Below are 27,604 nucleotides of genomic sequence, written 5' to 3'. Positions count from 1 at the left end.
TCCTTTACAGTGAAGCTTTAGGTCCCGGATGGTTTATGACTATTTTGGGAGAGGATACAAACACTCTCCAAAGATAAATCATCCATACAAAATTGCCCCCACCCTTCCAAAAAAGAGTTTTTTTCATATCATTAAAATCTAAGTAGAGGGTCAGCTTCCAACCCTACCTTAAGGCCTCTAGAGGCACCGTCAAATATCATTTTTTAATCCATAGTAAATTTAATTCCATTAAAAGTACAATTGTAGCCAATACCAGAAAAAGTATGCTATTTAACAATTCACAAATGAAAACTATTCTTTTTATATTTTATAGCTGAACCCTTAGTATCTAGAGGGAGGGAGGGGAGAGGAGTAAAAAATAAAAATAAAATAAAACCATCAAAAAATTATATTTTGAAAAATAATATCTAAAACCCATCTTAAATTTGTGTAAAGTTTGCCTAAAATATTTGGTTTAGTGGTTATCGAGATTTTAATGAACATGGGGAAAAACTTCATACTTTATAGCATAATAGTGGCTACGCTTTTTGAGGACTCTAGGGTCACTTGAGTAAGAGAGTGCGGGAAAGTCGACCCTTCAAAATATGGGAAGTTCTTAGGTATAATAAAGGGCGATTTCTCCCCAAAAATAGTTATAAAGTTCTTCTAGATGAGAAGGTTCACAGTTGAAGAACCATATCAGTTCAGCAGTTAGGAAATCCTTCGCTACACACACATACACACATCCTATTATATAAAAGTAGTAAGTTTGTTTTTGTTTGAAGCTTAAGATTTCAATAACTACTGAACTAGTTAAGTTTGTCATTAAATGGAAGCTTTAAATAGGTCCAGGGAAAGTTTTAGGCTAATTTATCTTAAGATTTGATACTTTGGATAGTTTTAGGCTAATATTCCAATCTTTGAATACTGAGCCCCTAGAGGCTAGGGGTGCAATCATTAGTACTTTTTTTTATATTGTCTTGAAATAAAATAAAATCTTGGACCATGCTACTTTAGAAGACATTATACATGGTACCAATTTTGTACAGTAAATATCTGTACAGTTTTTCTAGAGTTTAACTTTTAAAAAGAAGCTTTGCTATAATTAAGTTCTGTTCGTCTGTCCAACCGTACGTTTTTAACGGTTAGCTTTTCGCTGTCCTATCAATTTCAAACTTTAGGTACCATCTATCAATCATAGAATTTCTATAATAATCACAAGATAATTACATTTAAAACTTGCTAATTTTAAACATTCATTACAGCAATTTTTTGTATGATATAATTATCCTATTCCAATGATTTTATAAACATTTATTCTAGGGCTACAAGATACAATATTTCATGCAAAGCATCTCTATAATTAAATCCTAAAATGTAAGTATGTCCTTAAACAGAATTCTATATCTACTCAATTTTGCGGTTTTATATACAATTTTGTTATACTTTTAAATTAACATTATCCTTCTGACGATGTACAAATGTTGATGTTCGCTTTTATTAAAGTTGTAATCCTTGTTTATTTCAAACGTATGAAACAAAAAGATTTGATATCGAAATTGTATTGAACATTAAGAAGCAGTATTTTAGTTGCCCTTGACTCCATAGATTAAAATACATTTTCTGTCTAATGGATCTATGTAACGCTTGATACATACCAACAAAAGGATCATTTGAATTTTAATTTCCGAATGTGTACAGAGTTTCCTCGGTGACAAATTTCCACGAAACTTTGTTCAGTTTAATTTTGACTGTCATACAATGAACAAGGTAATGTTATTGTGTATTAACAAAGCAAATGTAATATATTGCTTACTTATTTTGAAAGAAGTAAAAATTAATCTTATAAATGTATACGAATCAATAATATCTGTCTATGTTTAGCAAAAACCTTTTCTTTCCGTCTGTCTGTCTGTCTGAAGCTTAAGATCTCATTAACTACTGAACCGATTGGGCTCTACTCTTCCGGGAATAACTACTGGTCTGTGATGGTTTTAGGCTATTAATTTAGGAGATGGGACACCCCCAACTCCCCCAAAAAAGGTAAAAATATACCCCCCCCCAAAAAAATTTCTTTTTAAAACTAAAGTTAAAAAGGGGGGAGGGTCGAATAATTTCCCCGTGCAAAAAATTTCCATTTCCCCCCAAATTTTTAAAATTAAAAAAAAAATTTAAATAACAAAAAATTAGGTTGATCAAACCCTTGGGGCAATGCCCCTATAGGCTAGGGGCGCTAGGGGCGAAGCCGCTAGTAAATGTATATACAGGGTGCACCACATAAATCCGGACTTTTTCTTATTTTTAAACAAATAAACATAAAATCGTCAATTTTAAAGATTTTATTGAATTTTAAAAACTGGGAAGGAACCTAGGTATATGACTATTAGATTATTTAATAAAATCGCCACCAGCCTCAATCACCGCCTCTACCCGCCCCCTGAACCGCCCGCCGACCCTGGTCACCATGTCCCTGTTCAAGCAGGCGAAGTTCTCCATGATAGGAGCAATGAGAGAGGTCTTTTTTATATGGGCGCGTCTATTGGTTCATGCTTTAACTGCGCTCCAGGCCCAAAAGTCCATTGGATTAAGATTGGGGCTGCTGGGAAGCCACATCTCCTTAAGGAGTGAGTAACAGCAGGATTCAAATTAACCCATCTTTAAAGATACCCTTTGACACGGCGGCTCTCATTTGGGCCACAGTTAAGCTAGAACAACGTTTTATACCTTTTTAAAAATGGCACGAAGATTACGATAGGGTTATCAGCGCAATACATAGTCTAAAACGAGTTTCAAGGTTCCATATGGGCCCCTGAAGTAAAAAACCGAGAAATTTTCAAGATTTTTGACGTTTTTGACATCTTAAAATCTACCATGATCCACTTTGTCGGAGTACTACAGCTAAGTCAGCTGGGATAGAGAGCTCTAGTCTTTTCTAGTGTTTTCACTAGGTATCTGATAGTATCTCCAGCAACTTTCATTAGTCCATCTCACCTACTGATGGGCTGAGGTCAAATTTAGTAGGCCCAAGTCATAAATCCACGGTAATTTATCTGCGCGATTCAAATCTGCCTTGTTGAACATATGCGCGGCCAGCTCGGCGTACACGTCCTCCATCGTCCAAAGATTTTCATGGGCAAAAAGGTCATTACCTAAGCTTTTTATAGTGGGGTCAAACGTCCTGATTGGTCAAGTAGTTTTGGCGCTATGGCCGTTTAAAAAAAGTCCGGATATATGTGGCGCACCCTGTAGAATACGTGGATATTATGACAAGGGAAATTTTGTCCTCAACGTAGGTTGCTAATGTAGTGTTCACTTATTGGTCAGGGGTACCTTCAGTAGGAAGGTATTGGGGTTAAGGGGGTTGGTGGAGAGTAGTATTACATTAGCCAGCTGGAAGGAACATTTGGTCAGGGTATCCAAATTTTTTTTACAATATCCACGTATTCTATACCCATTCTGATAAAATTTTCATTTTAAGTTCGTAATTGGTGTCTTGGTGTTAATTGCAGGCTCTGCTTCAGCCTACAACTTCGATTGTAAGGTCAGTTTTTTACTATTCATAAGATTTTCTTGGCTGCTATTTCAGAAAGATAGCTAATTTTTAAATACCAAAGATTATTTAGTCACCATATAATTTACTTGGCCCATTGGCCAACAGTCATTCTACAAAAAATTTGGCATCATGGAAAGAAAACGAAGTAGTGGGTTTCGACGTTTTTTCCACAGTATTTTATGTCATGATGGGCAAATGTTAATCATTGCCTTGCAGGGTTAGGAAATTAGCCCCTCAGGGTTAGAGAAGAAAATACGATAAAACCCGCTACTTCGTTTTCTTTCCATATTAAAACTTAAATAGCACACATATGAAAGGTTTTGCAATTTATACTGAAAATCTACTCTTTAAATCACTTTGTCCACCCATCCATGAATTTAGAGTTTTAGATGATATTATCCTTGTTTTTTAAAGTTTAAAAGTATCATGTGAAATTTTTTATAATAAGAGGGGGGTTTTTAATCAACCCTCTCGTAATCAATGCGCAAATGGCACTTACTTTTCCAACTTTCTGTTCAATTTTGGGTAAATAGACCTTCCAATGATTACTCATGCCAAGTTTCATAACACAATTCGGATTCTGAGGGCCATTTGCGCATTGATTACGAGATGGTTGTATTACCCTCCGCCCCCTTTTATTTAATTTCTACGGGTTGTAAATGATTTCTAATTGTTACAAGAAATATAAAAAGTTTGAAATAGAAAGGATCTTTCTAACACGATAAACACGACATAGGTTGACAAATGTACAAAATCAAAAATACTGTATAATATATAAATTTTTTTTCTTCTAGAAATGCGCCAAGATGGCAAAAGCCGCCGGAGAGTATTACAATGACGAAGTTTTGGTTGGAGGTGAGTTTTATTTCAGGGATCTAAAGTGATAAGACAATGGCCCATAAATTGATGTAAATCTCCAAATTTGATACACAAATTACCCTGTCTGTAGATTATAGTTAGTGGTTGAAACGTTTGGACACTTAACTAAATGAACCATCTAATTAAAATTCAGTAAAAGCCTCCAAGATTGTTAAGCCATCGAATATGAAAACGTTAATATAAGACTTTGGGGACTAGTTTAATATACAGCCCAATGTCCTCTCCCTCCCTGGTTTTATATTGCTCCTGCTGGAATGGATATTCCAAATATTCTGGCAATGTGTGATCACGTGGAAAAACTTGAAATTTCTCTCTCCCCTTTGTAAAAAGGTGTAAATTATGAAGTTTGCTCCGTTTGCTATTGACAGAATAATTGTAAAACCTATTCCTGTATTTACAAGGCCTAACATCCTACAAACAACCAACTCTTTGATTGCATGACCTTTGTCTGCCTGAACTATCTTTTAGTTGTTATTTCAAATACAATATTTATGTTGTGCACTAGGAAACATTTTCAACCTTTGTATATATGTCGATGTGTTGGGCCATTATTCGATGAGAGGTGAATTATTTTTGTCCAAAAATATGTATAAAAGTTATTTATCGCATTGTATTATAGACAGCTTTCTGCGAGTATAATGAAAAATTTCAAGATTGAAACCAGTTTTGCTATACCGGGCCTTTATTCAATTGGATAATAAGGGCTATTTTTGTAGTTTAGCTTGATTGAAAAATGCAAGAAAGGTTTTAAAAAGTTTTAGTCAGTTGGGTCATTTTACCACTAACGTACCACTTAGCTCCTAAATTATTTGTAGCACAGGATCAACTGTTCTTATATTTCAATAAACTAGAGCTTATTCTAACGGTATGAATAACTTTTTTCTAGTATTATCACAAGCCGCACAATTTGAATTATAAATGTACGCATTTTGCACATCCTTTAGCTGACAACCGGTTCTAATCCTGCGGATAATAATCGGTTTCAAAGCCATACTCGAAAAATAACTTTCCAATTCCAAGGAGATCCAAATTGATAATTTTCAAAATCTCAATTTTACTATTTTTTTTTTTATAGAATTGATTGATTATTTCCAAAACAAGACCTGCCCTGAAATAGAAGCGAAGGAATATGACAAGAAAGGAATCTGTCCATATACAGTAAGTTAGTCTGTTCCAATACGGCCAAGAAACCGATTAATATATCCGCTGGATTAGAACCGGTTATCAGCCATACTAACAAATCATGTATAGCATCGTATTACATCCAATTTTCCACGAATATTAAAATAAAAATCTTAAAACAAATATTGATATTTGTTAGCCTGTGCTAATAACAATCCTTATAATAAAGTAAGAGGATGTCTGTCTGTTTGTACCGAAGGATCTCACTAACCGCAGAACCGAAATTGGTCTCCTTTACAGTGCAGCTTCTCGTATGTCCTGGAAATGTTTATAACACCCCCCCACCCCATGAAAAAAATTGTTTTATTCTTCTTTTTGAAACAAAGATAAAAAAGGTGGGGTCAAGTCAATCTCCGCCACCTAATGTGCCTCTAGGGGCGTAGCCTCTAATATTGTACATTGATTATTTTAAGTAAAGAAGCTACTCTATAATTCACGTCAAGGTCCGTCCCTCACTATGAGGAATATTTGATCTTCAGATGGTAGAATTTAAAAAAAAAAATTCTCAATACTTATGAGCATCCAATATTCAATTTGCTTTTTTATGCTAAAAAATTATAAACGTCAAAATATAAGGTTTTGTGATTTCCTTGTATTTAATCTTGATTTGTGGTAACTTAACAGTAAACATCTGATCTTGGCATCACTTTGTCCTTGGCAAGTTTTAGGCCATTATCCCTTTATGAATCGTTAAGCTTCGCTTTTGTTGACAATTCATCCTTGTTATTTCAATTTTGTGTGACGTCATAAATTTCGGGATATGAGAAGGGAAGGGGGGAAGAAAATCTCTTCAAAGGAGATGGGAGAAATGGGGATCACTTTTTCCTTTTCCTTTCCCTTTCCCGAAATTTATGACATCATAACAGAATAATATGGGCTTTGTCTTGTTTTAGGTTAAAGCTTGGTGGCCAGAACTTGCTAAAGGTGACTTTTTTTTACAATTATTAGATGCCTTGATACTCTTTCATTTACCTAAGTCTGTCTTTCCAAAGGAAGGAGGGTACATTGACTTTAAATCATTCCGGTACCCAAGACTCAATCTCTCATTAGTTGTCTTAAACTGTTTTTAACCCCCAATTAATTAAGTCCCCAATAAACTTTTTTGGGGGGATTTAAAAATTAATTTTCAATGTTGCTCTGGTCATTTTGACTGGAGCAAAAGGTTTTTTTTACTCGGGGTAATATTGTGGCTTTTAGAACAATTTATATAATTCACTTTATATTGATGCAATAAAAAAAAACATTACTCTGTTCAATGGAAATATTTTTTTTCTAAAACAATTAATTTCATTTAAAAATCTAACATATAATTCTGAAGTCTGAACCAATAAGAAGTCTTCTTTCATTTCAATTCTTTACATTTTAAAAAAGAGTGTTTTCACAAAGTGTCTTATTTTTAAGGTAGTTAGATAATTTTTATTTAATTAAAATAAAAAGAATTAAAACCATACACATAAAAGATACATACTTTTAAAAAATATTTAAAAAAATAAGTTTGAATAATCTTATATTATATCATATTTGTATATGTGACAAAAATAAATTTGTCATCTTACATTATTTAACCCTTTACAGCCGATTTTTGTGTGTTTTAAATAAGTGATAGAAAACAAACATGATAATGTTAATTCATTGATATATTGTAAAGAATTAACTTTTTAATGAATTAATTTAGATGAAATCAAAAGGCATAATTTTACTCTATACCAGAATACAATATTTATGAAGCAAAACACTCTAAAAGCTACGAATTTTAACCAAATAAAAAAAGACCTTTTGCTCTGATCAAAAAGGACCACAGCAACAGTAAAAATTAATTTTTAAATCCCCCCAAAAAAGTTTATTGGGGACTTAATTCAAATTTAGGCTCTGCAGTTTGATTCTACTGGTGTCATAGTATATTTTTAAAAATAGGTTAAAAACAGTTTAAAGACTGTGTGTAATTGAATTAAATCTTGATTGGTGTTCAATTTTCACCAATATTCTTAATATACAAAAAAGGGGGTATTTTGTTTATGACAATTTTAGTTATACAGCAATACACTGAAATTCACTCTTATTGGTCAGATTTCTTTAATATATATTTGTATATTTGAATAATATTTAAAATGTTGTACGTTTAATCCCCTCTGATTGGTCATTTTTTATGTCTTGTCTCCTATTGGTTAATTCATGATTAAAAGCAGTACATTGAAATATGATCTGATTGGTCAAATTTATTATGGTAGAAGGGGGGAGGGGGGGAAGTAACAATGGATGTAGAATATACATGGATATTCTGACAGGAGAAAAATTGTCGTCTATTTAGGTTGCAATACACCCTCGCATTTATTGGTCGGGCTGTTTATCCAGTAGGAGAGGAGGGGATGTGGTAGAGGAGGGGGATTGGGGATATTATTAGTTTAGCTCGCTACAGACTTCACTTTATGTCCAAGTCACATCTTCCCTCATTGACTCACTGACTTAATTCTTTGACTCACTCAGAAAATTTGTATTTGTTCGTAGTATTGTTCAATGATGTGTATGGTTGGTTCAAGGTGAACACTTGGTGCCCAGAAATTGACTGTGACAGTGAAGAAAAGGTCAGTATTACAAATAAAAAAAATATTCAATTTATGCTCAAATAATAGACAATTAGAAAAAAATAGTGAATATGCTTATACTTCCTTAGGGAACCATATCTTGGACTCCCATGCGTATAAGAAAACTTTGCTTTAAAGTTGTAAACTAGAAGGGGAAGGTAGGGTTAATAATTCGGAATTGGGGAACAAATTGTATTATCTGCACTCTGAAAATAAAAATTGCCAATCTACTAACATTACATTCCTTCAGACAGAGAGACAGAGGGCCAAACAGACAGACAAAAACTATTATGGAGTAGCTTTGCTACTAAAAATCTCAAAATCTTAAAACAATCCAATTGACAATATGGGAAAGTGAAAGATAGAAAATATGAATGCACAACCCCAAAACTGTGTAACAAGACTGACAGACAAAGTATGTAAATTTCGGATTATGGAAAGAAAACGAAGTTGTGGGTTTTGTCGTATTTTCACAGTAGCTTCTCCTATTTTTAGCCCCTGCGGGGCAATCATTAACATTTACCTAACCTAACCCAAAATAACCCATCAAAACCTACTGTGAAAATACGATGAAACCCGCTACTTTGTTTTCTTTCCATGATTCGAAATTTACATTTTGCCTAGATAATAACCATTAACAATCTGTCTATATTGTTATTATATTTGTTATACATTATAGTATGAGGACACTGATATTAACTGTTTTGATTGTTTGAACAGGTTAGAATTATCATTTTTCAAATAACTAACTTTGCATGTTGGATCGTCGACCATGCATTTTCATGCACTGAACATTTTCTTGATACTTTGTCTGTTTGGTCATTCGTTTTCTTAAAAAACATTTTGTCCTAATCATAATTTGAATAAACATTAATTTATGTCCTTTGTCCCATCCCTAAAACATGTCTTACAATAACAATTTTTCCTACTGTTTCAGAATGAATTCACAGGCCACTTATTTTGATGATGGCGTCATCCTGGCTGATATCATCTATGAGCTCAACTACAAGGAACAGATAAATAAGAATTAGTCATTACTGGTTATCTGTAGCCGGGACTTCTGTATCCCAACACAAAAAATTAAATTAACTATCCTTTATAGAATAAACAGGATGTCTCTCTGTCTTTTGTAACAGAGGATCATGCTAACTGCTGAACCAAAATGGTTCTCCTTTACAGTGAGGCTTCATATAGGTTCAGGGAAGGTTTTTATCTATTAGAGGGAGGATACCACCACCATCCCAAAAGAAATCACCCCTAGAAAAAAAAAATTAAAATTAAAAGTGTGAGGGGGGCTATTCTTATCCTACTTCAAGTTCCTCTAGGGGCTTAGCTTCTAGAATCAAATTTCCAATCCTTTTCCATCAGAAGTTTTTGATTTATTTTGTGAGAGGGCAGGTCAACCCCCCATGTGAAATAACCTCGGTTATAAAACTACATAAATATCAAATACACATTATAAACAATTATAGAATAATTGTAAGCGGAATATCAATTCAAACCTTTCGCCTTAAATTGTCAATCAGACTTATATGGATCCAATCAAAAATAAACCATCTAAGAAACCGTTCATTCCTAACCAATAATGTGGTTGGATTGTTCCTACACTGTGTTGAAAATGTTTGTACTAAGGGATTGATTATCTGGTTGTTCTATATCTATTCCAATCTTAATTGATCCAAGTACAAATTCTTATCAATTTGTTCTGCTAGGGATTCTGTAATGCCGCTGCTAAGGAAACAAAGGAGAAGGGTCAAGAACTGACCCTGGATGACTGCAGGGCAGGCATGCTCCACTATGTTCCCAGGTATGGTTGTCTTGTAAAAAACCTGAAATTGACTTGAACACCTGTATTTTATATGAAGATGTACTACTAGAGGATATTTTAGTATTTTGGTAAGATAAAATGCTTTGTTTAAGTCAAAAAATATTTTTGCTCTTTACCTGGATGACCCTAGTTTGCTGCATCCTGTGCCCACCAGGATGGAGAAATTCAAAAAATTCCAACTCTCAGTTATGTGTCATACCCATACTTAAAAAGTCACGCAGTTTGGGCTCTTTGTCTTTCACACACAGAAAATGAGATAGAAAAGACCGTTAAGGGTTAAACACCTGTGATCAGGTTTTTTATTATCCGCAGAATTCTAGGGGTCTACAGGGATAAGACTAGGGGCGATAAATTGATGTACATTAAGGTGGGTTGATATTGGAATTGGTGATTTTATAAATATGGCGAGAATAATATGGCCCAAAATAACCTAGAAAATTGCATTTTCAATTGAAAATATGCCTTTATAAGAATCGCTGATAAAAAAATATAAATTTAATTTTTGATAAAATTGACGCCATTTTGTTTGTAAGGTTTCGTGATTTTTTTTCTTCTTAGTTACCAAATGGTTGAATCTACATAAAAAATGAACCCATTTTTGAATTAGTCGACCCTAAAAACCCCCAATCACGTATATAATACATTCATTTAACACAAAAATTAACGGAAATATTAGAAATTTACCCATACAGGGACTATTAAGATATTATGTTAAGAAAGGGCAATTTATATATAATACATGATGGATTCGAGCATGCACTAATAAAATGTGTCTTCAAGCTGGTTAATATAACAATAAACCCCATCCATCCCCTTTACCCCATTCCCTCCTCTCCTACTGTAGGAACAACATGACCAATAAATTACATTGATATTAGCAACCTAAATTGACGTACATCTTTCCACTGTGATAAAATCCTTTCTATCTATCTATCTATTCTATATCTATTAATTGTTTTCAGTGGAGCTACTCTATAATTCCCCCATACACCAACTTTACCCCATTCCCTCCCCTCCTACTGTAGGAACAACCTGGCCAATAAATTATATTGATATTAGCAACCTAAATTGACGAACAACTTTCCACTCTGATAAAATATATTCTATCTATCTATTCTATATCTATTAATTGTTTTCAGCGAAGCTACTCTATAATTCACTTTGTATGTCCGTCGGCGTCAGTCAGTGAGACTTCAAGTGCTTTTATTGTATTTAGTTAACAAATAATATTTGTTTTTCAAATTATCATTCATTGTCTTATCTCTTAAGAGAGCTGGTTTGTTGAAACTTGTTCCTTATGTTAATGGTTTCATGATTTTTGGTTCTTTAGGTATCTAAAGTTATATAATCATTTTATTTTATTTAAAATTATGGGATATATGTAATTTTATCATACATTGTCTTATCTCTCATACATGAGAGCTTGTTCCTTTTGTTACAGTTTTTAATGGTTTTTATTATTTTTGGTTCATTACAGGTACCTAAAGTTTTATAACCACTTTGGCTCTGAAATTTTTATTAATTTTTTTTAAAGTTCACAAACTAGTTAACAAATAATTTATATCTACATTAGGGGTAATTTTGTTTATAATCATTGGAATGTATAACATTTTATTGTCCATTGTCATTTCCCTTAAGATCACTTTTTATTGTAGCTTTAAATATTTTTTCTCTTTAATAATTATGACAGGTATTTACAGGGATGGAGGGGACATTGGAATATAATTTATGCTGGTCCCCAATATTTCATAAAATAATATCATTTGTTGGCTTTAAAATCAATCTACAATGTTTAACTTTTCCAATAATGATTTGAACTTACATTGGGCGATTTAAATTAATTAATCATCCATTGTCTTATCCCTTAACATCCCTTATGTTAAACTCTTGGTAAACTAATTATTTTAATAACCTATGTCTCTCAGGGATAAAAGGGGATTAAGACTATGGATGATAAACTGATTACATTATACATTCCCAATGATGATAAATGAAATTATTGGCTAAAAAGTTTGAACACTACTATTCTGGAAACAATGTATTCTGGAAACAATGAATCAAAATGTAATAAAAATACTTAAAATAATTCTTAAGCTGAATCTATCATGATACACAATTGCATCCATGAAAATAAGTGGAATAGAATATTTAGCAGTTCCCACCTCCCTAAAAATCATAGTAAGGGGGGATGGAGGGGTGTTAAAACTTGATGCAAGACAAAAATAAAAGGAAAAAACATGACTTTATTATTAAAATTAAATAAAATACAGCCATCTTTAAAAAAATGAAAATATTATGATATTTGATAAAAAAAATGTGTTGTATCTTTTTAGTTATGCTTTCCGGCTAGTTTATTTTCAGGTTATCGTTTTTGTGGTTAAATTTACGTGCATTTTGATAGGTTTACCATTATTGTGGCTTAAAAAATAAGAAAGTTAGGATTTTGAGCTTCTACACCAAAACAGCGATTTTTGGAGTAGCTGCGCGAAAATTGTTATTTGAGTTTAAATGATTTTTTAAGTTTCAGGGCCTTTGAAATACATATTTACAGCTTGGCCAACTTGAAAAAATGTGAAAATAAAAAAAAAGGGGGAAATCAACCCGCCTTAATGTACATCCCCAAAAATTTTAAATTACCACTTCTGTAGATTCAAATTCGTGGTTTATACGTTTGAACACTCAACTTCATTAACCAACAAATCAAAATTCACCAAAGTCCCCAACATAGTTAAGCCAACGAATAAGAAAACGTTGTTATAAAACTTTGGGGACCAGTGTAATTGACATAATTTAAATTTTTTTAAGGTTGATGAGACACATGAAGAACTACCCAGCTGGGGACCAGGTCCACAGAACATTCTGCGTTGAAAAGCTACAGTGCAAAGCTGCTTAAATCAGCAACCTGTCAAGTCTACTATAGTTTTCTATGGGTTCAATTTATTTCAATGCAATGTAACAATTACCAAAATGTATTTTTTAACTGTTTGGCATTAAAATGAGAAAATAAATTTTATAAACAGAGATTTTTTTTATTTTTAACATTATTTTACATAATTTTTTATAATCATTAAAATGTTTTTAAAATAATTTTAAGTTTGAAATATAAATATTATTAAAGATATCAAGTAAAAAAATTCAATTTTTAAAAATAATTACCGAAAACAAGTTTAAACTAATATTTTAAATAAATGTGTAGGTTTCAAATATTAAAATTAGCTAATTGGATATAAGTAAGTAAAATTTAAATCTAAAAGAGTTTTGGTGATTTTTTGTTGTTGTTTGAAAATCCCAAAATAGATCTTGAAAAATAAAAAAAATATTTGTCTTAAATAAGTCATAAAAATGTGACAGTCTTTTATTATATATAAAAATATAAATATAGCTTAAATTAATTTAAATGCTTATTCTTTATTTGCTTTTAAGTGTATTTTAATTTTGATTAGGTATTAAAATTCTAACAGTGTTAAATAAGAAAAGTTATATATCGCATCGTCTTATAGACATCTTTCCGCGGATAATAAATTAAAAAATTATATGCTTAGAACCTTTTTGTTAGCCCCGAGGGACCGAAGGGACGGGAATATATTATGTTTTTTTATTATAATATTCGTTGAAAATTGCCTGTAATACGATATATGCTTTTCAGTATTGCCGGTTCTAATCCAGCGGATTCGTGGCCATGCTAGAATAGGGATTCCAGTATGGTTTCGAAACCCATTAATATCCGCTGGATTATACCGGAACTCAGCCATATTCACAAATCTTGTATATCATCATATTACAGACAATTTTCTTGCTTTCGGGGCTAACAAAACTAGTTTCAATATTTTTTTATTTTGATATTCGCAGAAAGCTGTCTGTAATACGTTGTGATAAATAACTATTACAATCTTGAAGTTTCATGGCCATTCTGAATTCATGTATTACAATCTGGAATAAGGAGAACTGGTTCTGTTGATATGAACTTTATGTAAAAGGAAAACAATGCCTACTACTACGCCAGCTGCGGCTATCTGACCTGAAATAAAAACAGTTTTTGTTGATTGTTTGTATGTTCATTTAGATCTCTAAAAACAAATGGTCTATTAGCTAAATTTTATGTACATTTATCTGATATGTATATCAAAATCAAAAAGAACTATTTTCTTTAGATTTTCATACTTTGCAAAAATGTCTTGGTTACATTTTGCACTATATTAACTCTAAAAAGGATTCTATATCTGATTTTTACATTTAGGATGATAGATTTTATGCCAATTATTGTGTTTACATCAAGAAAAAACATATTTTTTGTTCCTACACCTTTTTTTTATCATAAAATGTGAGAAACTGCTTTTTTCATGTATAAGGTGAAAAAAGTAACACTAAAGAAATTTTTTTTGCCTTAAGTATGTTCTAAACTTATAGATAAACATCTTTCATAAAAAGTTTTTTTTCTAAATCTGTCATTTAAGGCATGAAATTAATTTTGCAAACTAACATTGCAGATTTTTGCAAATAACTTGCAAATATGATTTCTGCGGATATTCTAATTTACATAAGCGTTTTTATATATATTCCTCTTTCCAAAAATACCTCTCTTGTCAAGATGGAATGAAAAAATCTTTATGGTCGAGATTCCATAACTGTGCTTTCTAAATCGTACCTAAATACTACAGGAATCCCCATGCAAAGTTTGAAATCTATGGCACAATTCTAACATGCCTAAATTAACGGAAAAAAAGTTATCCGTTCCGGACGTACAGACGTATGGACTGAACCTAATTATAGAAAAGATTCGATTTTTAAAATATTTTACCTGAAGCAGAAATAAATGTGTATGTGTGACTTCCAAACTTATCCGAGATAAATCCTGAAAATAAATATGATAATTCTTATTCTCGTTTTCATTCTATTTCGGTGGATAGGAACCGGTTCTCATCCATACGAAAAAAATATGTCTAGCATCGTATTATATACAACTATCTACGAATAGAAAATGTACAATCATAAGATTAAAACCAGTTTTTTATCCTGTGCCTTTGGCCTTCGGCACCTCGGGGCTAAAAAAACTGGTTTTAGTCTTATAATTATACATTCTATATCCGCGGAAAGCTGTTTATAATACGATGCGAGAAATAACTATGATACATTTTTACATTCGTAGAAAACTGGATGTAATACAATACTATACATGATTTTTCAGTACGGCTTAGAACCGGTTCTAATCCAGCGGATATTAATCAGTTACGAAACCATACTGGAAAATGAATAATATTTGTTTACCTGCAATAGGTGGGCCCAGTAAAGCAGCTATACCACGCACAAATGTAAGAATACCTTAAAAACAAAAACATATTTTTCATTAATATCTCTTTTTGTATGTTATCGTAAATGGTTATCTTTGATTCTGCCCCGAGAGGCCTCTAGGGGCACTTATAATGGGAGGAGGGGAAGTGAACACCGCCTTCCAATTTGAATTTTAAAAAGAAAATGTAAAAAAATATATGTATATATTTTTTTTTTGGAGGGGTTGCTCTTTTTTTTCTAGAGGCGATTTCTCTTTTGAGGGTAGATGTACCCTCCCCAAAAATATATAAGTAGCTTCACTGTAGAGAAGACCCATATCAGTTCAATAGTTAGAGATATCTTTTGCTACAGACAAAAAAATTATTACTTCTTTATATTAGATGATATATACATATATAACAGTTATATTTATCTTAAATAACAGCCACTCATTGCATTGTATTATAGACAACTTTCCCCGGATATTACAATAAAAATTTACAAGATTAAAACCAATCTTACTTGCCTCGAGGCGTCGTAAAGTCCCGGGCTAACAAAACTGTAATTAAGTTTTATTTTAATATTCGTGGAAAATTGTCTGTAATACGATGCAATATATGATATTTCAATAAGGCTGAGAACCGGTTTTAATCCAGCGGATGTCCATCGATTTCGAAGCCTGGTTTACTGGAAAATAGCTTACCAAAGCCAGAATTAAGATTTTGAGTGCCAATAAGAGTGACTACCACCGCGGAAGTTGCAGTTGGTACAGCACTGCAATAAAAATAATAATGATTAAATCAGAGGAACTGAATAATTTGCCCCTTATGACAAGTGTCCATCCATATTGTCTTATTCCTTTAGATGATATCTAGGGGGCTTAGTGTCGCTTCGGGTTCTAGGCCTCTCCACGCACCTTGAAACATATGCGTCTTATTATTGCGGTGTACAACCAACCCTTTGATTGCACGACTGTGCATGGTAGTGAGGTGTGCCTATTTATGGGCCAAGGAATTCCATATACTTTTACTTTTGATGTCACGCACCTGACGTAGCTGCATTAATTTCTATTGTCTTTTGTATGACTTGGCGTGGGCCAGACTTGAACCCGACACCTCCTAGACGACCAAAATCCAACACGTTCCCAATTTTGCTAATGACGCGGGTTAAATAGCCCTTAAGATCCCAGGTAATAAACAGTAAATTTATTCAGGGATCTAAAGGGATAGGACAATGGCCGATAAATTGATGTACATCCCAACAGATAATACACAATATTATCTCTTCAGTACATAAAAATTGAAAGGTTAGGACAATAAAATAAATGATCAAACAAATCCAAATTTACTAAAGTTCCCAAAGTTGTTAAGCAAAAGAATTAGAAAACGTTATTATAAAACTAGTGGGGACTAGTGTTATAAACAGCCCATTGACCCCCCTCTCTCTCTCTGAAATTTATTATTGACTATACCTGAGGAAGAGACCAAAACCAGCAGAGATGAGCAGGAACTGGGTGTAGGTAGCACAGAACAGATACACTACAGGCATGGCACTGGCTGAAATTCAAGATTTGTATACTGGCCCACCATTGGTCAATTAAATTGTATACTGGCCTTCCATTAGACAATTAAAATGTATACTTGCCTACCATTGGTCAATTGAATTGTAAACTGCTCAACATTGGTCATTTGAAATGTATATTACCATTGGTCAATAACGTTGCATACTGCCTACCATTGGTCAATCAAATTGTTTATAGCCCTGTCATTCTGAACATACTAAAAAATCATGTATTGCATTGCATAACAGACAATTCTCAACGAATATTAAAAAAAATCATAAAATTCATGCCAGTTTTGTTATACTTGGCCTTCGGCCCCACGGTACTAATAAAAACTTGTTCATATTCTTTATTTTATTATCCGTGGAAAGCTGTCTCTAAAACGATAAATAAGTCTACCTAACAGCATGGCTAACATTGTGAGGATGAGAGGTGAAATTTGAGGCAGATCTGCAATCCATCCACTCAACACTCGTCCAATAGTGTTCACAATACCTGTAAAATATACAATACTAGCGGATACACCCTCTAGAGGCCTCTAGGGGCTCTTGAAGGTGAAGCACCATTATTATAACTAGGGATTTAAAGGCACAAGACATTTGCCTTTAAATTGATCCCTCATCATAATGCACAAAATTACCCCTTCAGTAGATTAGAATTAGTAGTTGAAAAATTTAAACAGTCAACTTAACCCTTAACGGTCGGGGGGGGGGGCCCTGCTGGGGGGGGGGCCCCCTCCGGTTTTTTCTATCTCATTTTCTGTGTGTGAAAGATAAAGAGCCCAAACTGCTTGACTTTTTAAGTTTGGGTATGACACATAACTGAGAGTTGGAATTTTTTGAATATCTCTACCCTGGCGGGCACAGGATGCCAGCAAACCTGGCAGGGTCCCTCAGGTAAAGATCAAAAATATTTTTTTTGACTTAAACAAAGCAGTTTATCTTACCAAAATACTAAAATATCCTCTAATAGTACATCCTCATATTAAATACAGGTGTTCAAGTCAATTTCAGGTTCCAGGTATGATCCTGCAGGTCCTGATCCTCCAGGTCTCCAGAAATCTTTAAAAGGCTCCTGTGGCCGCAATTTTTGACTTAGAGACTTCAAATTTTAAACTTAAGCTTTTCTTACATGTGTACATAATGTATTAAAATTTCATAAAGATCCGCCGCCGTTTTCCCGCCGACCGCCGACTGCGGCGGCTGGCAGCTGCCAAGTACAGCTGCGGCCGCTGAAATTTATGTTTTGATATTTCAAACATAAAATTTACATAAAAATAAACATTTTCTGCAAAAAAAATTTTCTTCTAGCTTCAAAAATATAAAAATTACAGCCGTTTGAAATTTTTAAGTAAAAAAGGACCTAAAAACAAAGGTTGTTAAATAAAAGGGTGAAGGAAGCGAAAATTGACCTTGACTTACTTAAGGTCGAAAATTCATCATAACACAGGGGACTTGCACAAAATTTTTTAGCCCTCTAGCTCTAATAGGAACTGAGATAATAGGGGGGGGGGGTGCGTTGAACGCCTCCCCCCCCCCGACTGATTAAGGTGCGGCAAGGGGCCCGACTGTAAGGGGTTAATTAAGAAACCAATAAAAATCTAATCTAAAAAGAACACATTGCTGTTAAGCCACGAATAAGAAAACGTTTTTATGAAAGTCTGAGGATTATTGTAATATAAAGCTTTATGCTCCCTCTCTCTCTCATAGAATAACAGAATTCAAAATATCTTATTTCTTAATAATTCTTCCAACATCCATAAAAGCAAAGCTCTGAAACTGTAGGACAAACAGACATTAACACTTGTATAGTGTTAGAACTAAATAACCATAATATAAAAGTATAAGAGTCGAAGCTAAATAGTAAATAAATTTGTTGAAAAACAGCTTGATACAGTATACTGTTTATGGACATACTTACATTTTTAGGACTTGATTATAGAGTAGCTTCGCTTATCATATTGTACTTTGTTGTCTCAGGAATCAATATACCAAAAATCAGATCAATCAGATAATTTAATCACATACAAATTTATTGTTAAAAAATTAAAAATTAACATTTACGGACATACTGGTAGTGGTTATAGAGTTGCTACGCTTTCTAAATCGTACCCAACTACTACAGGAATCACCATGCAAAGTTTGAATTCTAACATTCCTAAATTAACGAAAAAAGCTATCCGTAACGGACGGACGGATCTACCCTAATTATAGAAAAGCTTCGCTTTAAAAAATAGAATATTTGAATATAGCACAGGAAAATTTGAAATTAATTTGCAGTTAATAGAGAATTGTCCCTGTATATATACATATGCATTATGCATTTACAGTATAAGGATTTATAATATCATACATGTACATTTCTAATTAAGAGGGATGTAGGTAACTTTGGAAAGTTTTACTTTTTAATAGCGAAGCCTTTCTATAATTAGGGTCGGTCCGTTCGTCCGTACGTCACAGAGAATTAGCTCTTTTCATTAATTTGAACAGGTTAGAATTGTCCTATCGAGTCCAAACTTTGCATGGTGATTTCTGTAGTAGTTAGGGACGATTTAGAAAGCGTAGCAACTCTATAGTCGTTACTAGAATGTCCGTACGTCCATTTTAAACATGTTAGACTTTTAAGGTTTTTTAAAAACAAATTTTTATGTGATAAAATTATCCGATTGATTTGATTTTTGGAATACTACTTAAACAATATCCTGTATTTAATAAATTTTTAACTAAATTTACTTACAACTTTGTGTCGACTTATATATATTCTTTTTAATTATATATTTTAATTACTCAGTTCTGACACTCTACAAGTGTAAATGTTCGTTTGTCCCACTGTTTCAGAGCTTCGCTTTTATGGATGTTGTCATCCTTGTTTAATTAAATATCAGAAGATGTATATATATAATTGTTTACAAAACATATTTCTCGTATTCATTCGAATCCGGTGGATAGGAACCGGTTCTCATTCATACCAAAAAAACTATGTACATATATCATCGTATTATATCCAGCTTTCTACGAATATAAAAATGTACAATCATACGATTAAAACCTGTTTTTTTACTCGGTGCCTCCGGCACCTCGGGGCTAAAAAAACTAGTTTTAATCTCATAATTGTACATTCTATATCCGCGGAAAGCCGTTTATAATACGATGCGAGAAATAACTATTATCTACTTGGAATTTATTTTATTATCTTATTAATTTAAAAAAAAAATATTTAACTCTTTTTTAAATAGTAACTTTTCTACAAGAATGTCCATAAACTTTCGTTTTATATCCATTACAGTCAGCACTTGACGTCAACTTGTGTATGTTAATATTGTCCTACCGATTTTAAAATTAAAAATTTTGAAAGATGATTCCTGTGACCGTTAGGCTTAATTTAGAAGTCAAAACAACTCTATAAGCATTACCAGAAAGTATTTATGTCTATTTTATGTATGTTTAACTTTAGATAATTTGACACAAATTAAAAGAGACGAAGTCATCCAAAGTGGGGATGGTAAAAGGATGTTTATCCCTTCAAACTTTGAAACCCCTTATCTATTTTATCCCCATCAAAATATAAAGAAAATACGGCGTTATCCTCTTAGAATTTTTTTTTTCAATTTTGTACCCCCCCCGACTACCGACGAACAACTATTTTAGGTTAGGTTAGGTTTTAGGCTAGGGAGCCGAGCGCTGCGGCTAGGCAGGCAAGGGGGCCGAGCGCTGCGGCTAGGCAGGCTAGGGAGCCGAGCGCTGCGGCTAGGCAGGCTAGGGAGCCGAGCGCTGCGGCCAGAGTTCATAGTTCGCTGTCGGGGGGGGGGGGGTACTCAAATTTTCAATATTGAAAAAAAAATTTCTAAGAGGATAATACCGAAAATACATTAGAATCCCCCCCTCCCCCATTCTCAAAGAAAGATTGGACGTCCTTAATAACAAAGCATTGCTTCTACTGTCCAAATTTACTTTTATTTTGATCCGGAGATTTTAATTAACATTAAAATTGAATTCCTACTTTCTACCCTTCCTTTCCATTCATGCAAACGTTTTGATCAGGAAACAAGGGAATGCTTCACGAAGATACAGAAAGTGTCATGTGTGACCTCATAAAATTAAGTCTAAATCCATAATTTTTTACGGTTTTCCTTTCTCACTTCTCCTCTCATCCTGCCTTTTTAGACGTATTTTTATGACGTCACACATGACACTTTCCGAATCTCCATGCTACACTCAAAAAATCAGCATGTGACGTCATAAAAATGAGGGATTATCTATCTTTTTTAGGGGTTTTCTTTCTCACTCCTCCTCTCCTAATCCCTCATTTTATGACGTCAGAATTTTTTTTGTCCCCTCACATACTGTCCACCAAGAATGCCCATTCTGTTATTGGGGGTAGGTAAAACCCACATTATATTGTAATATGTCTCAATGAAAGGGGAGAGGGGGTAATAACCCTAAAAATACTTTTGGGGTACCTAAGGCTTATGGATGTTTCATCCTTTTACAAGTTTTTTATTGTGTCTATAAAAATGATTTTATAATGGCCTACCATTTTTCAAATAAAATGTATCCTGAACACCATGGGTAATTTAGTCTGCGTATTGGCCTATCATTAGTAAGATGTATTGTATGACGTCACTATTTTTATAGGCACTATAAAGAGCTTCAGGTATTTTGATAAAATTTTCCTCAAACCTTTCTCCCGGTATTTATTTGCATTTAGTGACATGAGTTTATTGACCTAAATATATTATATAGAGGCCTTTTCCAGAGATATTATGGGATAAGACAATGGACGATAAATTAATATACATTCCCTATGATGATAAACAAAATTACCCCTTTTGTGGATCAGAATTATTTTTGGAAAAGTTTGGACGATGCTAGTTTGAATCAACTATTCTATATTTTGTAAAAGTTCCCAAAAGTTTATAAGCTATGTAATGAAAGTTAATATAAAAATGTACAATTATAAGATTAAAACCAGTTTTTTTAGCTCTGAGATTTCGAAGGCACGGGCTAAAAAACTGGTCTTAATCTTATGATTATTTTAATATTCATAGAAAACTGGATATAATAATATGCTAGACATATTTTTTTTCTCATATGGATGAGAACCGGTTCTAATCAACCGGATATTACTCGGTTTCGAATGAATACGAGAAAAACATTCAGAATTTTATTTTGTCTTTTTTTCACTTTAATAGAATATCGAATCTTACTTTAATTTATTTAAAAGGGCAAAATCCATAATAGCGAAGCTCAACAAAGAACATTTAAAAATTAATTTATTAACTTTTATTACCAGACTGAATACAAGGCTTCCAATATTGTGTCTAATCGCACAGGGATTCCTCCTTTTAAAGCTAAAAATTAAGGATAAGCCAACCATAACATTAGTTTGAAAATAGCCTAAATTTCAATGTTTTTCTTTAATATTATGTAGAGTTGTAATTTTTTTTACAACAGAATAACTTTGAAATCGATAGGGCAATTCGAACTTGTCTAAATTTACCATAAGAACTATTCGTTCTGCCGCAAGTATAAGTATATATACATTTATCTAAAGTGTGCAAAAGGTTCACTTCTAATTAAAAAGATTAAATCAAAAGATATCGCAAAGGTTGTTGACATCTTAGTCTAGACAAGGTAAAAATCGTCCAATTAAGTTAAAACCTGAAAATGATCTTGCCTTTGTGAATTTTAAGTGTTATTGAAGTAAAAGAACTATCCTATAATTTTAAAACTTTGCATAACTACTAATTATGCATATGTACCAATTTTATTATAAACAAGGATGACAACATCCATAAGTAGCGAAGCACAAAATCTATTATGAAATAGCCAAACGGACAAGGTGAGTTATAGAACAAATTATCTGTTATCATAACAAATAAAAGAAAGAGAAAGAATATGCCAAAACTTAAAATCAAGAAACTTAAAAAAAAGGTTTATACCTTTGAAAGTTTTAAAATGAAAAGCTGCTTAAAAGCTGTTTAACAGCAGTCATTCTACCCTAGATTTTTTTATACCTAATTATGGTATATAATGAAGGGAATATTGGCAAGAAGCATCAGCCGTGTATCTTTTGTAGGAGCCTAGAAAATCTGTTGTAAACAAGTTAAATCCCTTAAGAAGCTGCTTAAAAGCTGTCCGACCGCTATGGATGTTTTATACTTAACAATGCTCAATATTGATGAGAATATTGACAAAAGTTTTAACCTTTTATCTTTTATATTAGATGAGAAAATCACGTTTCCCCCTATTCATGTCTAACGGACAGACGGATGGACATTTGGAATTGTAGAGTAGCTTCGCTACAAAAAAAGTAGCATTTGAGTTTTAGTTAAGGCAAGCTTCTTATTGGTCCTGTGGTGGTTCTTGGCTATTTCAATTATGTCTTAGTATTAGTGTATTTTACTGCCCTTCCATCCCTAGATAATAAGAGCAGTCGATAATAAATTTTATTTATTAAGTCAGTCTTTGAGTCAGAGGATTTACTCGACCAACTAATAAATAGGCTTCTGAATAATTATCAATGTAGATTTCGCAAAGTTGTGGACTATATTGGATTTTGATTGGCTGATTCATTAAGTTGAGTGTCTAAACGTTTTAACCACTAATTGTAATCTACAGAAGGGGTAATTTTTTTCATTAATATTAGGGTTGTACATAAATTTATCGTCCATTGTCTTATTCCCTTAGATCCCTCTTCGTTACTACAACCTCTTTGGACAGTATTTTCCTAATTAATGAGATTAGATAAAAATATTCCCCTATCTAATTTGTTGACATAATAGTCTAGACAGAAAAGCAGTGCAAATGAAAGATGTGCAATATGCATTAAGTAAATAATTTTTCACATTAAAACCAGCTCTTAGCCATAATGAAACAAGGATGACAACATCCATAAGTAGCGAAGCACAAAAAATCGTCGATTGGAATACGTAGATTTAAAAGGTTTTTACTAAAATCAAGAATAGATTTATTGGATAAAATAAACATGAAACCTTGTTTTATTTTGCATGATGACAATGGTCAAAGTAAATTATATTAAAGATGCTCATAACAATGGGAAAAATTATTTTGATACAGATATCCCAAAAAAGTTTGAAAATTGCATCAAAATATACAAAGATATGGGGAAATATGTAAAACATATAAAGATAGCCAAAAACCTGATAAAAGGCAGTCTGGCCGTCATGGTTGTTTTATTAAAACGACAAAAAAATTAATTTTTAAATCCTTACCTTAAAAAATTTGGAAAATCGGACAATATACACTGAAGATATGGAAAAAAGTGTTAAATATAGAAAAATAGCCTAAAACCTGCTAAAAAGGCAGTCTAGCCGTCATGGTTATTTTGTTTAAAAGACGGAAAATTTAATTTTGATATATGTAACTGAAAATTTTTGAAAAATCGGACTATAAACACTGAAGATATGGAGAAAAATCTTAAATATATAAAAAACAGCCTAAAACCTGCTAAAAAGGCAGTCTGGCCGTCATGGTTGTTTTCTTTAAAAGACGGAAAATTTAATTGTGATATCTATAACTGAAAAAATTTTGGAAATTGGACCATAAACACTGAAGATATGGAGAAAAATGTGAAAAGTATAAAAATAGCCTAAAACCTGCTGAAAAGGCAGTCTGGCCTTCATGGTTGTTCCTTTAAACGACGGGAAATTTAGTTTTGATATCTGTAACTGAAAAAATTTTGAAAATCGGACCATAAACACTGAAGATATGGAGAAAAATGTGAAAAATATAAAAATAGCCTAAAACCTGCTAAAAATCGGTCCGAACGCCAATGATGTTTTATAGTCAATTGTGCTCCTTAATGATGGGAATGTTGTCAAAAAATTTCAGCATTCTATCTTTTATAGGAGCTGAGTAAATCCCATTTCCCCCATAGCGTTACGGACTGACGGACTGACTGACGGACTGACTGACGGACTGACGGACGGACAAAGTGAATTATAGAGTAGCTTCGCTACTAAAAAACATGTATGTGTAAACAATTTTCCATGGATATAATTACAAGTTTTATGGCAAGGGCCTTTAACCCCGCAGAGGCAACAAAACTGGAATTTATCTTATTCTTTTTTATTTTCTAACCGCTGAAACTTGTCTATAATACGATAATATCTTTTTTAGGGCATGTGCATGGTATTTTGTTTTATTTTCGGGGATAAATAAAAAGCATGTCGCTAAACAATCACGCAACTTCGATTCCTTAAATCTTATTATTTTTTTAATCTTCAAAGTTTATTGTCTGCACTGTTACAATTATTCGGATAGCAATGTGGCCAAAAGCACCGACGACGCCAATGAACAACATGCATCTGATCAAAATCAGGGAAAAGGGAATGTGATTCTGACAAACAATTCTAAAGGAAAATTTCCCCACAACCCCTTCCCCTTTCCTCCCCTTCTTACCCACCCCTCTTTAGTTATATGAAAAAAACAAGATATACCCCCTCACCTTGCTTCCAAAGGTTTCGTGATTTTTTTTGTAGAATTGATTGTTAGAATAGCTATGCCTGATCAAAATTGACTAAAGCTTAAAACATTTAAAATTCAAATGTAACATTCCTACCTATACAAGCAATGAGATAGGATGCTTTGTCATCTGACAGTCCCTCAGATATTGCCAACTAAAAAATAATCTTAAATTAATTTTAAAAGAATGATGAACTTACAATGATTATAGTAATACAGCAGCTGCTAGTAATACTAGCAGCTACGCCCCTAGAGGCCTCTAGGGACCCTTGAAGTGGGGGGGATTTTAATTCGATGACCAATTTTTTTTCTTTTAGATTTAAAAAGAGAAAGTAAAGTTTTTTACCCCCCCCCCCCCCTGCCAAATAATCATAAACCTTCCCAGGTCCTATGAGAAGCTATCCTGTAAAGGAAAACCCTATCAGTACAGCAGTTAGCGAGATATTTCAGTACAGACAGACATATATACATACAAAGGTTCTACTACTTTATTATAAGGATTTTCCCATTAATTTTATATACAATATTATTACCCTTACCTTGATTTTTATGACATAAATATCTATTAAAATTAAAATATTATTTAATTTTTACACCAATGATTATGACAAACAAAAGTGCCACTTTGGTAGATTAAACTCATTGTTGGAAAGTTGGAAAATTTTGTCACAAAGTATTTTGAGCCCAATAATGAGATCATTAAACTTTGGGTACTAATATTATCAGTTGGTTTCAACCCTTCTCCAGTTGGTTTCAACCCTTTTCCAGTTGGTTTCAACCCTTCTCAGTTGGTTTCAACCCTTCTCAGTTGGTTTCAACCCTTCTCCAGTTGGTTTCAACCCTTCTACAGTTGGTTTCAACCCTTCTCCAGTTGGTTTCAACCCTTCTCCAGTTGGTTTCAACCCTTCTTTTCCAGTTGGTTTCAACCCTTCTCCAGTTGGTTTCAACCCTTCTCCAGTTGGTTTCAACCCTTCTCCAGTTGGTTTCAACCCTTCTCCAGTTGGTTTCAACCCTTCTCCAGTTGGTTTCAACCCTTATCCAGTTGGTTTCAACCCTTCTGCCAGTTGGTTTCAACCCTTCTCCAGTTGGTTTCAACCCTTCTCCAGTTGGTTTCAACCCTTCTCCAGTTGGTTTCAACCCTTCTTTCCAGTTGGTTTCAACCCTTCTCCAGTTGGTTTCAACCCTTCTCCAGTTGGTTTCAACCCTTCTCCAGTTGGTTTCAACCCTTCTTTCCAGTTGGTTTCAACCCTTCTCCAGTTGGTTTCAACCCTTCTTGTCGTTAAGACGTCAATACTGAGCTCCTGCTTTCAAAGTGTGAGTTGTGTTTGACCGCCAGAAAACCTGTTGTGTCCTGTACAAGCTTAGTGTTTCTACAAACCAACAACATCATCAAGTTTTCTAGATAAGTTTTTTTTATTATTATATTATATTAATCTATCTATATACCCTTTATCTTGATTTTTGTCTTCTTTTGCAATAAGTCATGGAACAAAACACTTTTTCTGAAATTGTTAAAAATGGAACTTTTAGGCCTAGGGCTAATTCTAAAAGGATTAGAGAGGGAAGTGATAGCGATATTCAACCTCCTAGTGACATTGTTGAAAGAGCTATGATAAATTGGCAAAATGTAACATCTACCATGGAATGTTTAGAAAAAAAAGCAGAAAATATGGGGTCTGACCAAGAAACAGCGAAAAGTTTAGTTAGCAAACTGTCGCCTATTTTGAATGATACAGCAGAACTGCTTATGCTTCTAGCTAGAAAGGTTGGGGGGCTAGAAAAAGCAGCTGACTCTACTAAGGCAACCTTGACTAAAAATGTAGTATGTGGGAATTTAGTAAACTCTGTTGAAACTTCGGTTGCCTATAAAAAGTGCTGTGAAGACTTAAAGGCAACAGCCACTCAATGTAAGATTATTGACTTGGACTTTGGGGCAAATCTAAAAGAGCACGGGGAAATAGTTAAAAAGGCTAAGGAATCTCTGGAAGAAATTGCTGAATTGAAAGATATCATCGCTAAAGCACAGATCATACCACTTGCTAAACAAACAACTTTGCGCAATGGTAAAAACACCATTCCTTTTATTGTTAAGACTAAAAGTAAGGAAGATAGGGCAATGGTAGTTAAAGAAGTAAGCAAAATTGGTCTAAAAACCCCTTTTCATTGGCCTAAATCAATTGTTGACGATATTACAAAAATACGTGTTCAACTATCTAATTATAAGAATGAGAAAATTGACCTGACAGACAAACATATTCTTATTAGACCCAATACTGAAACTGGTAG

General features: G+C 33.2%; 2 protein-coding genes across 3 annotated transcripts in view; one reads left to right on the top strand and one right to left on the bottom strand.

Moving 5' to 3' along the window:
• The first annotated feature begins 1,697 nt into the window (after positions 1-1,697).
• On the top strand, positions 1,698-13,024 carry LOC145305630 (uncharacterized). Its single transcript, XM_080147331.1, has 10 exons — positions 1,698-1,749; positions 3,458-3,520; positions 4,327-4,387; positions 5,487-5,569; positions 6,487-6,517; positions 8,099-8,175; positions 8,855-8,895; positions 9,113-9,186; positions 9,889-9,982; positions 12,809-13,024. Exons 1-10 carry the CDS (start codon positions 1,741-1,743, stop codon positions 12,894-12,896), a joined length of 621 nt encoding a protein of 206 aa, XP_080003457.1. The 5' UTR covers positions 1,698-1,740; the 3' UTR covers positions 12,897-13,024.
• Positions 13,012-27,604, bottom strand: part of LOC145305629 (monocarboxylate transporter 13-like) — a 73,082-nt gene continuing 58,489 nt past the window's right edge. For both annotated transcript variants that reach the window (XM_080147330.1, XM_080147329.1), the window contains exons 14-20: positions 25,416-25,473; positions 17,232-17,327; positions 16,743-16,827; positions 15,975-16,045; positions 15,269-15,322; positions 14,802-14,855; positions 13,012-14,021 (exon numbers count right to left, since the gene is read on the bottom strand). In XM_080147330.1, coding sequence (XP_080003456.1) covers positions 13,927-14,021; positions 14,802-14,855; positions 15,269-15,322; positions 15,975-16,045; positions 16,743-16,827; positions 17,232-17,327; positions 25,416-25,473 — 513 coding nt within the window. In that variant the 3' untranslated portion in view covers positions 13,012-13,926. The remainder of the gene's footprint in view (positions 14,022-14,801; positions 14,856-15,268; positions 15,323-15,974; positions 16,046-16,742; positions 16,828-17,231; positions 17,328-25,415; positions 25,474-27,604) is intronic.

The sequence above is a fragment of the Acartia tonsa genome, chromosome 14 (genome assembly GCF_053477335.1).
Source record: "Acartia tonsa isolate MP-2025a chromosome 14, ASM5347733v1, whole genome shotgun sequence".
Classification (NCBI taxonomy): Eukaryota; Metazoa; Arthropoda; class Copepoda; order Calanoida; family Acartiidae; genus Acartia; species Acartia tonsa.
This window is presented reverse-complemented; position numbering and strand designations above follow the sequence as displayed.